Source organism: Harpia harpyja, chromosome 6 (assembly GCF_026419915.1).
Source record: "Harpia harpyja isolate bHarHar1 chromosome 6, bHarHar1 primary haplotype, whole genome shotgun sequence".
In the NCBI taxonomy this organism is placed as follows: Eukaryota; Metazoa; Chordata; class Aves; order Accipitriformes; family Accipitridae; genus Harpia; species Harpia harpyja.
In genome coordinates this window covers 34,524,177-34,537,063 of record NC_068945.1, presented here as the reverse complement: position 1 = coordinate 34,537,063, position 12,887 = coordinate 34,524,177, and the positions used below count along the sequence as shown (strand labels likewise).

The following is a 12,887-nucleotide window of genomic DNA, read 5'->3' as shown; positions in this document are numbered from 1 at the left end:
TGCCTCCACAGACCCTGCCTCTGCCAGCCTCCTAGGTATTTGGAAGAATGATATTAATATACCCGCTTTGGATGTGTGAGGGGCTATTAGTTTCCCACACCATCTTGTTACTGCCTCAGTGGGATGACAAGCATACTACAATATTGCTTCTTAACTGTAAATTATGGATGGGTTGAACACCTCCATGTTGGTTTCATAGATGTGAATATTTAGAACTAGTTCCTTCATCTCCTCTTCAAGAAAAAAAGTTTGTTTTTTTCTCAATAAGCTATAGCTTTATACTTAAAATACCTGTAGTAATATATTTTAATATTGTCGGATATTGTGCTATTAAAGACTGAAGTGAAATGGACTTTAAAATTAAGTAAGGCTAGTGATTTGGGGTTTTTATTTTTAAGATTTGCTTAGACTTCTAGCAAAAATCCTTAGTAAATGTTAGTAAATCCTAACATATGCCCATAAATACAATTTAATCTAACAAACTGTATATATAATAAATTTTATTGTCACATAGAAGTCTGGAAAGCATTCACAGACGTGGCCCTTTGATTCAAGCCTGTTGGAGAAACTTTAAAAAAACAAGCAGCTCTCCGAAACGCTAAATAGCCTGGGCCCATTTTGGCAGTTTTGGTCTCACGTAGGGTGTATTTGTCCTGCAGGTTCGACCCTAGTGGAAAAAAGGCAGTAAAGTCAGATTCCAAGTGTATCTTTCATCTACCTGGGCTTCACTTCTCGCATACCCCGCAGTCACTGAATACAGACATTCAGGCAAAATGGAGAGTGTTTTCCTCTTTCAGGATGATTAGCCAGTTCTTTTAGGTACCAGAGCTCATTAGGAGCTACCTTGCCCCCAGAACTGAGTGGTTAGAGCTAAAAGCAAAGAACAAGCTCTCTTGATCCCTTCAGTCAGAGCCTTTCCGCATCTTCCTGTTCTCCACAAAAGAAAATCCCAAGTCAGAGCAAAACCTTGTCGCAAAACTAAGAAGATATTTTTTTCTTCCGATACTGAATATTGCTCACAAGATAATGACAATAGCTTGTAGAGGTTAGTGAGGCAATACCATCTGATGACATGATACCTATCCTGCCATCCTGCTTGGAACTTGTGAAAGAGCTGTTAATAAAAATAAGAAAATTGAAAGTTTTGCAGCTTTTAAGCAAGGATCTTTTGTAAGAGTATAACTCCTCTATAGCTCATTATTTTACTAATGCTACCACAAAGTCATTTATTTCAAATACCACAATGTAATTGACATTTGTTAGGGGTAAGTTAGAGCAGCAGACTATTCAAAGCTATAAAGCAAACATTGTACCCCACCTGTGCTCCTAACTCAAGTATTAAGCGGTGCAATTAATCTGCATTTGCTACTTAATGAGTTTCTAAAATGCAGATGTACTTAAAAATCTCAGTCATAACTCACAGCTTATTTGGACATTAGTCCACATCCCAGCTCTGCCACTGATTTGGGACAAGACTTAGGTTATTTAGCCTGTTAGTGTATTTGTTTCCCGTGCCTGAAAGTGGATGATACTTCTCAGTCACCCCACAGGGATGTTCTAAGACGGAATTTGCTCAAGTTTGCAAAGGGTTTTCAGGTCCTTGGCTTACTGTGTGGAACTGGAATGCAGTACACATGTGCCAAATATTCCTACTATCCTACGGCAACTGGGGACAGATTTTTCCCATACCAGCTCTTTTACTCTGGGACAAATGGCTGCTGAGTCAAGTGGTGATGGGGCACGTTGAGGACAAAACAGACAAAATGCAAGTAGAAAAGCAAATAGTTACTCTAATGTTGCAGGAAAACAAAACTAAAACTCCCAGTAAAATCATAGTCTCTGTAAACAAGAGAACAACATAACCCCTTCTCAGAAGAGTCTTTGACAAGCTGTTGTATTGATAGCTGATTCTGGCAGCTGGCAACTGCAGAATATTAATGAAGCATTGATACAAGAACAGTCTGAACGGGTTGATCATCACTGGCTGAAGTCTAGGGTGCATGGTATCAAGATACATTATTTGTCTGTAGCATTTGCTCTTAGTTTGACCTTGTTGCTTGCTTGCTGCCTTCTCTCTTCCTTTTTTTCCCTTTTAAAATTTCCTTTCCCTTCCTTCCTCCATCCCTTCCTCCTTCTCTCCCTTTCATTCACTAGTTCTCATTTGCCTAAGTAAGTTCAAATGCGCTGAGACCTATATAATAATGTTGCATAACAGATGTTTTAGAAGTGTCCTCTCGCCCTGTTTCTCTCCTATTATTTGTTAGTAGACACACGCAGCTCTTACTACAGTAAGCTATGTTCTTGTTCACTGCTTACATAAATGGGACTTATACAGGGGAGCTAGAAGGAGCTTAGGAGAAAATCCTTGTGCACAGTCTGACTCAGGGTACGGAAAGGCTGAGCAGCCTCTCTGTGTCTGAGAGAGAGGAGGGAGATGGATGGCTTCGCTCAGGACGCGCTTCAGTCGCTGTTCGCCTGCTGCTTCCCTGGGCGGAGGGCAGGCAGAGTTCCTCACCCACTGCTTGCCTATAAAAGCAAAGGTATGAGCAGTGCTCGCTCGCTGGCTTTAAGCACATGATGAAATTCATATGACTGACTAAAAACACTGGTGGTGACCTTTATTTACTCAAGTGCTGCTTTTTTTTTTTTTTTTTTTTTCCTGGTACCATGTCCTTCACATGAACATCATCACACATGCCTGTTTTTATGCTTTCTACCGTGTTTCTTTTGATTTTTCACAGCTCATAATAAACTGTGAGAGGTCTGAAAAGGCATTTTGCTAGTCACTGCTTCATTCCTCCTTCTTCTGCCTCTTCCCATGTCAACATTTATACCCACTGATCTAAAATGCTGTTTTGTTTTGGTTGCTAATGGATTTTGCACTTGTCCGTATATTACCTGTACTACCCAAATCTTACGAGTTAGGCTTAGATTAGAGCTAGGTATGTTAATGTGCTAGACTGTTTAGGAGGATTTCAGTTTCAGGGATATTAAGTGCAGATTTTACAGAAGAAAGTTGCTTTAGCTCCTGAGCAGGTATGGGATGTTTGAGATGTTGGATTTAATGTTCCTGACAAAATGAATACTTTTTTCCTCTTGCTGCAAACATGTGGTTTTTTTTTTTTTTTTTTCCTTTTCACCTTTTATTAACTGGAGCTAAAATTAGGTATCACCATCATAAAGGAACATCAGGGAAGCTATTATTAACTCTAGTCTGTGGAATAAACAGGAGGTGTGAGACACAATGATCCAGGCTCTTCTTTGTGACAGTGTAATGTCTCGTATAGGTTAACAGCCAGCCTTTTACTGCTGCAGCGTTACAAGCTGGCCATGCAATGGACTTTGCAGGAGTTTGCCTCTAGGCTGAGGCTTAGGAGCAGCCAATGCCCCTTTGCTCCTCTCCTTAATGCCCCCTTAGTTTACTGTGAAGCTTTTGAAGGAAGGAAAGCACTGAGCTGGATATAATGGGATCTTTCCAAAGCGCCGATGCCTTAGTGACATTCGGGAACCTTCAGCATTCTTCTGACTAATGTGGTGTCAGTGATTTTTCAAAGTGGTTGTGTATTATTTTTAGGAAACGGAGTGCTTCCTCAATAAATTGATAATCCCTTTCCATTTTTATGGAGAGAGATGCCTTGATGTTGTGTGGCATTACTAAAATTTATAATAGAGCTAGAAGTGTTGTCATATGAATATGAAATAGGAAAACAAATATGCTCAAACCTTTGAAGTGTAAGAAAACAATAGTTAACCTTTTTTTAGGAAATAACCAAAAGTTTTCTCAGATGAGCAGAACAACAGCTTTCTGGGACAGATAGCAAACTTCGTTGTTTAGTGTCACTCAGTTCGCCAAAATAGAGTTCTGCCTTTCATACAGATTTGAGGTTTTGTGCTTTTGAAGGCAATCGATCATCACTATGTGTGTTCTAAGTTACAACGGGCTTTATGAGATACTCTTTGTTCTAATGGGTCCTGATGCAGCAAAACAAACTGGTATTTAACTGCTTTGCCAAAGTTAAGTCTCAGCCACCAGAATTGTCTCTGCTCGTCCAACTTCTTCTAGTGGCAGGCCCAGGTTTTCCTCACTGATGTACGTCAGTGGACTAATGTTAAGCTGAGACTAGGATAAGCAGAAACAAAGTACGTGCCAGAGGTTCTTTCTGGACATGCATATAAAATGGTTTATATGCTCTGTGTACAGAGCAATAGATATCTATTGCTGCCAGCGGCAAATCTGTGTGATATGATGCAGAAACCAAACTACCTGGGCTTTTGCAACCTTGCATATACGTCAGATGTTTTAATGGTTGATTTAGCTTCCCCCCAGAGGTCTGCCAATATCAGGGTGATGGCCACAATCAGCTTCAAGAAAGTGGAGATTCAGAAGTCCAGTGGGTTTCTATCCCAGGGCTAGCCTAGTGATAGATAAACTTAAAAGCAACTTTTTGCTCATTTTGTGGCATATATTGCACGCAGTGCTACATGGCGTTTACCCAGAAAGTACTCCAGGCACTATCCCGAGAGATTAATATAAGCTGACACAGTTTGGTTTTTAGATTTTGTTAAGGTAATCATATCACTCCCACTGTTAATGCAGTTTACTGCCAGAAATTGGAATATGCCGTTAAGCGGCATGGAAGAAATCACATAGAGACTTGCTGGTAATCATAAGCATAACAGCAACCTACACACTGTTATCATCCACAGCTTTCGATACTGGTATGGCAGGAGACCAGTCGAGAGTAATAAGTTGCCTAAATGCCCAAGAAAGAAACAGAGAGGAAGGAGGAATTTTCAGTTCTTGCTGTTTGTGTAGGCTGGATTACACAGAAGAAAACACAGGACTCCAGCTCTGTGTTTAATAATAAAGGGATTTGATAGTGCAAAAATCTCAGAATTACCAAATGGATTCTCACTATTGCATATTTCCTAAAAGGGTTGTGCAGAATGTAGAAAGCTTAAGTTTTTAGGTATCAGGATGATAATAACAGTATGAAATTTATTTCAGGCCTAGGAGTTTTAAGTGGATTACCTATGATTTCTTGAGCTGCCTGAATGTGTTGGTTGCACCTCTCAGAACCTCTGTAAGATATCACTCTGGTGGCATCTTTTATGTTAAATTCTGAATTAGAGAATAGCTGTGGAAAGTTTGTGAGGTTATTAGTGAAAGACTTCCTGATGTCTTCTGACATGTGGAAGCAGAGCAAAAATAGTACTATCAAGCTCCACCTACTTTGTTCCTACAAAGTCATATCGACATCAACTAATATGAAGATGAAAATGTTAAAAATAAGAGTACAACATGGAATTGTAATATTTTGTATTTATTTTATGGATACACGGGGAATTTTATATCTCTGCTTAGAACCCGCTTTTTAGGTGTTCTCATGAGATAAGCAAGAGATACCAACAATCGTCAAAAACTGGATAATGACAGCATATGGTAAAAAACTGTGTAATGAATTTATTCCTTGCTGTCATTGCTGATGATTTTGCTCAGGTACTGCTAAATCTTGCTAACACAATGGCTTTTAGTGATAATTTACTGTAACTTTTTCCCATTGTTTCCTGTAAATCCAATTTCCAGGTTTTTTTTCTGTTTCATTCCTGTCCTGAATCCACACTGTAGATAGTAGAGCTATGTAAATTAACCCCCACAAACACGTCGCTTTCCAACAAGTGACTAATTGCAAATACAAGTTCAGTGACTGAGATCAGTGATTTGTAACAGTTGCCACATAGTGAATAGGATATCGCGAATATTCTTGCCACAAATTTTTTTTGCAGAACAGATTTTGCTTCTGAAAACAGGTGCTCGCGTTCTGTGGTCCCATGAAAGCTGGAAATTGGTCTCTGCTCTGAGGTTTCTTTATAATCCCTGCAGATGATGATTGAATACTGCAGCTTGATAAAGAAAAAAGGAAAACTGTTTGAAACCTTGTTTCTTCTCTTCTTTTTCAGCCTAGTTGGAGAAGAGACAAAGACCAAAAATGCCACCAGCAGCAGCAGCGCCACAGTACCCACCTCCAGATGGAGGTTGGGGATGGGTTGTGGTCTTTGGGGCTTTTATCTCCATTGGATTTTCCTATGCATTCCCCAAAGCCATCACGGTATTCTTCAAAGAAATACAAGAAATCTTCCACACATCATATAGTGAGATAGCTTGGATATCGTCGATAATGTTGGCTGTCATGTATGCAGGAGGTAAGATACTTGTGAAATTTGCAAATACCATAGTTTGGGTTTGTTTTTTTTCCTATGGTCTTAAAGCATTTAAAGTCAATTCCTACCTGATTTTGTCATTATTACCTAAAGAATTTAGCAAAATACATGCTTCTTTTTGTATCATACTTTATCAGAGTCCTGGTAGCCTCATCTTCATTAAAGTACTGTTTACTTTCACTTTTAAAACATTTTAAATTCTCTTCCTTTTTGTTTTCCCCTTAGGGCCTTTTGTTTGTTCTTTTACCTAATTCTGTTTTGCAATTTTGCCCTAAATTCACAGTTTCTGAAAGCCACATTTTCCAACAAAGCAGTGTCCAAGTAACTTCTGGGACTGGGAGTACAGTTGCCTGGTTTCCACTGCCTTGGTGAGATCTCTCAGTAGATCAGATGATGGGGCTTAAACACAGAAAATTATTGTGGCAACGAGGGTTCATTAGTCAGGCACAGGTATTCCTCTGTAGACAGGGGGTTTATATCTCATCCTTGTTTGTCCTAAAATAAAATCCTACTTTCCATTTAGGCCAAGAGCCATATTTCATACATGCCATCTGTATAACAGCTAAGATACAGACAATCTTATTCTTGGGACTGAAATAAACAGTGAACATAAACTCTCTAATATCTTTTTTCTTGTGAGCAAGGAAGTAAAGAACAAGTAAAGAATTTTAAAATATAAAGCCATGTTTAAGTACTAAGTGTCAAACCTGCTTTGGCAGGTTTTGTGTCTATCAGCCTCAAAGACTAACTGTTAAATTCAGCTTGATTTCTTCATTCTTTCAGAATTTTTTTTTAAGTATTGGTGGGAGCTAGCTGCTACTTAGGCAAAACACTTTTTTAGGCAGTACAGAGGTCTGAATAAGAGGTTATTTCAGGCAATAGAACTGGCATTGCCCTTTCTTTGGATGTCATGAGGTAACCACTTGGAACATCTCAGACTGTTTGCAATGATGGAGCAATTAAATGCATACCTTTATATTTATGTGTGTGTATGTGTATGTACATATGTATAAACATATATAGATAGAAACAGAAAACATTGTGCCAATAGCACATTGAGATTCAATATCTTTAATCACTGAAGAGCATCACTCCAATGTTTTTCAGAAGTGGTATCTGTGTAATAATAAAGTACGGTATTATCAGGTCCAGTAAACAACCTATTGAAGGAAGCATAAAGTCTCATTTTTAGCATGGTAGTTTTTTATCTCTGATTTCAACCTACCTAAGTTTTGACACCTGAATGACCCTAGCTCCTTTAGCAGTCAGGGAAAAGAGTTAGGTGCCTGTAGAGAGAAATTCAGGCTACCTGAGTTGTTCTCTCTAAGTACCTGTTTTTCCCCTCTGACTATAAAAATGAACCTGCAGCCAGCATAGCATTAGCTTAAGTACCTCAGGTAAATATTTTTCAGTTAATGGGGTGGAAAAGTGGATCCTTTTTTCAAATGCTGGCAGAGACAGAGACCTTATAAAGACATCTTGACCAGTGGGGTCAATATCAACAAAAGCTTGCTGTTCAGATATTTTGATCCCATTTTTATTCATATGCTAATAAAGAATCATAAATTATTCATACACTAGTGGAGAATCATAAAGGATTTTATAGGACCAGCAGCAATAACCAAGTGATTCACCAAAATTCACCAGGTGAAGAAGTAACTTGAACTAATGCAATCCAGAGTGGAGTAAAAGAGCAGGTATGTCTCATCACATTCAGGTCCCCTCTAATGTAGTTGCTTCTTAAGGATGCATCAGCACTTGCACTCGGGAGTGTACATGTGTACATGTGTACATGTGTACATGTAACTGTGGAGGCCCCTGGACAAGTGCTGGACCCACCTGGAAAAAGGGAAGAGCACAGATGTTGAAAAGCTGGAGTTTGTTTCTGCTTTCCCTGTGCTGTGACTTTTGACCTGGACTCTTTCTCACCACTTTTTCTGATGGGAGCTCGATTTTCTAAGGGCGGATTTGCTTTATAGTGCAGGTGCTCTTCTTCTGTTTTAATCTTTGAATAACGTTTAACTTATGCCATTTTTGTCGTCTCGAAGTTCACCCAAGTTTTATTAACAGTACAGATGCAAACCACAGGATGTTTAGCTGTGGTCATTTTTATCTCCAAGGTTTAATGTGCACAACTTTTCATGTAAAATGCAAAGCATTCAGTACTTCTGCCTTTTCTCTAATACCTCTTTTACTGTTCTGAGTCCCAGCATACTAACTTCACCTGTACATTGACATTAAAAATTACAAAATTGTTTACTATTCGTTCTGCTAACACCTACCCCAGTCACTATGAAGATTATCGGCACAGGAATAGCAGGCAAAGTTGTTTGGATATCTTGTTAGAGACTCGTGGTTTTAAAATGCTGAGAATAACGACCCTGCTTGATATAAACACTCTTTGAAGCCATAGCTTCTCTAGAAGCACTTCCTAAAAAATAGGCCATTTAGACAATCACTGGCAGAATATGAAATAGCAATCAGGAAAAATGTTTCTGAAGGAAATCACTCCTTTGTTTTTACTGTCTGAAGGTGGTTTGATTCCTCAGCATTTGATGTGCTATAATATGAAATACACGTTCAGACCATGAGTACAAGGTGTATTGTTTACTATGAAGTGCGATACGTACGTCTGCGATGAACACTCTGTTCATCATACTACTAATTAAGGTAACCTGAAAACATCTAAGATCTGTCATCCTCATTAGAGCTTAGCATTCAACTTATTAATCATCACAGTGGGGTCAGTGAGTAAGTTAGAGTCTGTGCAGACACTCTTTGCTTTGGAGGCTGCAGCCTCTTGCAGTAATTAGCTGGCATCTGCGTTTCAGTAACAAGGTATTAACTTACCTTTCAATGCCTGAGAAAAAAAAAAAAGGAAACTAATAAAAGGCATCCAGTAAGGAGCTAAAAAATGTTAATTATGTTTATCACTTACTTCATACTTAGAATAAATGGCATTAAATTATAGCAGACCATCTGGCAATCCATATGGTCTCCTGCAGTCCTGGTTAATTCCAGCAAATAGGTCAAGCACAGCATTCACCCCGTTAGGAAAGCACTAAGCAGAGGTGACAAATCTGATAAATCAATATGAAACTCTTTTCCCCTCTCAATCTGGCATAATATGCATTTTCATACCGGTTTTTGTTGGATTTGGGGTTTTTTTTTTGTTTGGTTTGTTTTCTTAATCTCCCCCTCCCCCCAATCTCCTGGATGTTTGTTAGTGTTTACTAAAAAGCCATCCCAAAAAGCAAGATCCTGTGATGTGATCAAGGTTACAGGTATTGCACAGCCTCTACTGTTCAGCCTGTGCTTGAAAAAAGCATCCTCTGGAGAAGAGCAATAGTTCAGTCTCCATGGCAACTCCTTCTTCTGCCTCTCCTGAGCAGAGACTGTCAATTGTATTAAATTAAGGGTGATGGTTTTGTGATGGGCTGCTACACCCAAGGGACTATGGCTGAGCCCACCAAACTTGTGTTACTGGAGGACAGAAGCTGGGATAAAATGGAATTAATTGAGTTATCCTGACAGGGCAACCTGTGTTTCTGTATGTGCATGAACACATATGTATATAAAATATGTGTACATGTATGTATTCTTATATACATAAGCTATATATGTATTAATACATTTATAGAGCCGTATTTATGCTCTAACACCCACAAGCATTAAGGAATTCAAGAAAAAGATCAAATACATTTGACCTCAAGTTCTGTCAGTTCATTCTTCTCTTTTTCAAAACTTTACCTCTCACATTGCGCAGCGGTAACAGCCAAAGGTGATTAGAGAGCTTCTTATCGGAGCTCGATCTGTTTCCAATAAAAATGTTTTCATTGCTTTCAGTGTAGGTTTGATAGGAGCCTTAGTGGCAGCTATGAAAAAGCCATGTGACAGGTCCAGTGATTTCAGACACATCTGACCTTGAGTTTTAGATTTCCTTAGGGAAAAAGCAGTTGGTTTACTCGTCTTTAACTCGTTTTCTGTCATTTTTCCAAGGACAATTTCAGTTTGGGGTTTTCGTTTCTTTGTTTTGTTTGTGGTTTGTTTTTTTTTTTAAAATAACTTTTTGGGTGTGACACTGGGTTGTAGAGATTAGCCTGAGAGCTGCTAAATCCTTCAAGCCATACTCAGCTGTGAAATGTGGGGTAGTTTTGCTGGTCTGAAGTTCAAAAAAGAAAGGTCCATTTAAATTCTAGACGATATTTCTAAGTAAATAATTTAAAAAGCACCTTTGGACCCCCTTTGAAGAAAAATGCTATATAAGTGTAAGTAGTGGCCATTACCATTTTTCAGAACATGCTTGTAATTAAAAAATGCAGCATTAAATAGCTTCCTCTCTCTTTTTCTGTATTTCTTAAGTTATTCAAGTTTGAGGTTAAATATTTCCAAACAGTAGCAAAGCCTTAAAGGATTTTTCAGGTGACAACACAAAGGTAACCTATAGACAAATCCTCATTTTGACTTTGTCAAATACTAATTTGGAAAATAACATATCATATGGTATGTTCAAAATATTTGTGATTTTATCTCAGTGGGTGTTTTGGTGATATTGCTGTGAAGATGAAATGGCGTGCACAGTGGAGATGACAGTTGCAAAATCCATGTAACAAACAACAGATGGTTATGGATTTTTACTTTTGGACAGGACCTGGGCTCCTACACTTCTCTTCCTCCCTGGTAACATTTTCTTATGTTGGTTTTACAAATACTGGCACAAGGAATTCAGTGGCCATGTATAAGGAGATGGAAAAGCTTTCTTAAATTGACCTATGTCCTTTGTTGTCAGGGACAAGCGTTTTTCTCCATCAGAATATGCAAAGTGTTGAATTTTAATAACCTCATTTAGAGTGTCCTTGAAAGCAGAACTTATCAACTTTCCAAATGCCTCATGGGCATGAGGGAATACTTCACATTTAGCCTAAAATATATGTAAAACATCTATGTCAAGTTAATTTGAGACTCGCAGATAAAGGAAAAGAAGTCATAATGGCGTGACACAAGAACAGACCATTTTGTCTCTTACTAGCAAGTGGAGATAAGCACAAAAAAGAGGTATCAAGAATAACAAAAATATTATAAATTTACAGTAGTTCAGTTTTTAAAAAAGAAGACCTGAATGCTAAGGGAGCCTGGTAAAGCCTCTGAAGGATAATACAGCCACTTCTTTCGTTTCTTGGAAGGCTCTGAGTTTTAGTTAAACTGTACTTTCTAGGGCAGTGTTCTGCAGTAGCAATGGCTGTTTTAAACAGAGACCTTCCCTAATGTTTACAAAACACTCTTTAAAGTGGTCATGGGAAGAGAGATGAAAAAAAGCAGATCTGTTGTAGACGGTTTTGTACATTGTTTTCAAACAGGTTTGTTGTCCTATCTACAGGAGCAAGCTGGTTTTTGACTCTGCAACTTGTTATGTTTGGCTGAACAGATAAGATCTAATTGTTAAATATTCAGTGCCATTTGGGGATCTAATTTTGTCAAGTTTTCATGAAACATAGTTTTTACTGGGATTTACTGAGACACCCTCAGGAAGCCAGTCTCAAACTTAAGGACATGCTGCCACTGAGAGAAATAAGGGGGTTTTGTCTGTTATTGTACGCTTACATTAATTTTGAATAATTGTCAGAAAGACATTACATGATGAAGTATTACCACTGTGCCTCTGCCAAGCTCTTTCTGTATCCAAACCATAGGTTATTAGTAATGATTTGATGCATATCAAAGCAATATAGAAATATAGAGAAATAAATTTAATTAACTCAAGCCCTTTACTAAAACAGTTTTCATTTACATACAAGTAGGCAACATGGATTACCTAATGAACGTTAGTTAAGCACTCTTTTCCTGTTTAAGGCTTTGTATTTGTCTTGATCTCCATTTGGTTTAATAGCCAGGGATTTCTATAAGTAAAGTAATGAATATTGACAGCTTTTTTATCTGCAAAGAAGATTCTTTTTTCTCTCCCACTTAGTTTCAAGTAATGGGTCAAAGTCAAACAATAATAAATAACATGCATCATAAAATACATTTTCTAAGGGGCTAAAACTTTGGGTTTGTTTAAGAAAGATATCAAGGGACAAACTTCGGCCTTTGATATGTTCACTGAGCTTGTAAAACTTTGACAAAAGAATGCTTATTTTGTGTGTACTAATAACGTTGGATTAGTTCCCATATAGTTTTTCATATCACTGGATCATACAATGGTTGTATTTGTGATGTGTGTCGGGTAATTCAAAGGTAATGAAACAATGGTCTAGCACAACTGGGTATCATGAGATATTTAAGCAGATACCAGAGAAGAACTGTGGGGAAGGAAAAGTCTGTGTATACCATTGTAGTCACACCAGCACTTCAAATGAAATAATAAACGCAGCACTTTACAAAGAACTTATTATAGAATTTTACTGGTCCATTGTTTTGGAATGTCTAAGAACTATTCCCTTGTTTATTTTGAAGGGAAACAGAGTTGTACTGATATGTTTAGAAGATATTCTAAGCCAGCATCAAATAGCAATAGCTGAGACTTTTACTGTGATTCATAAAGAGATGTAGATCTATAGTCATCAACAGAGGTAAGTGGACCAGGGACTTAGTGACAGGTTTATGCTGATGCCAGGGGAACTACAGAGATCAAAGAATGAGGTGGTTTTAAATTGTCTTTTATGATT

At 38.1% G+C, this 12,887-nt stretch overlaps 1 protein-coding gene across 3 annotated transcripts in view; it reads left to right on the top strand.

Moving 5' to 3' along the window:
* SLC16A7 (solute carrier family 16 member 7) overlaps window positions 1-12,887 on the top strand; it is a 77,241-nt gene that overhangs the window by 42,725 nt on the left and 21,629 nt on the right. Inside the window, exons 1-2 of one of the 3 annotated variants that reach the window (XM_052789897.1) lie at window positions 1,744-2,003; window positions 5,962-6,204. In XM_052789897.1, coding sequence (XP_052645857.1) covers window positions 5,991-6,204 — 214 coding nt within the window. In that variant the 5' untranslated portion in view covers window positions 1,744-2,003; window positions 5,962-5,990. Of the gene's footprint in view, window positions 1-1,743; window positions 2,004-2,429; window positions 2,541-5,961; window positions 6,205-12,887 lie in introns of those variants that run through there. The other 2 variants (XM_052789898.1, XM_052789896.1) reach the window with 2 other exon arrangements.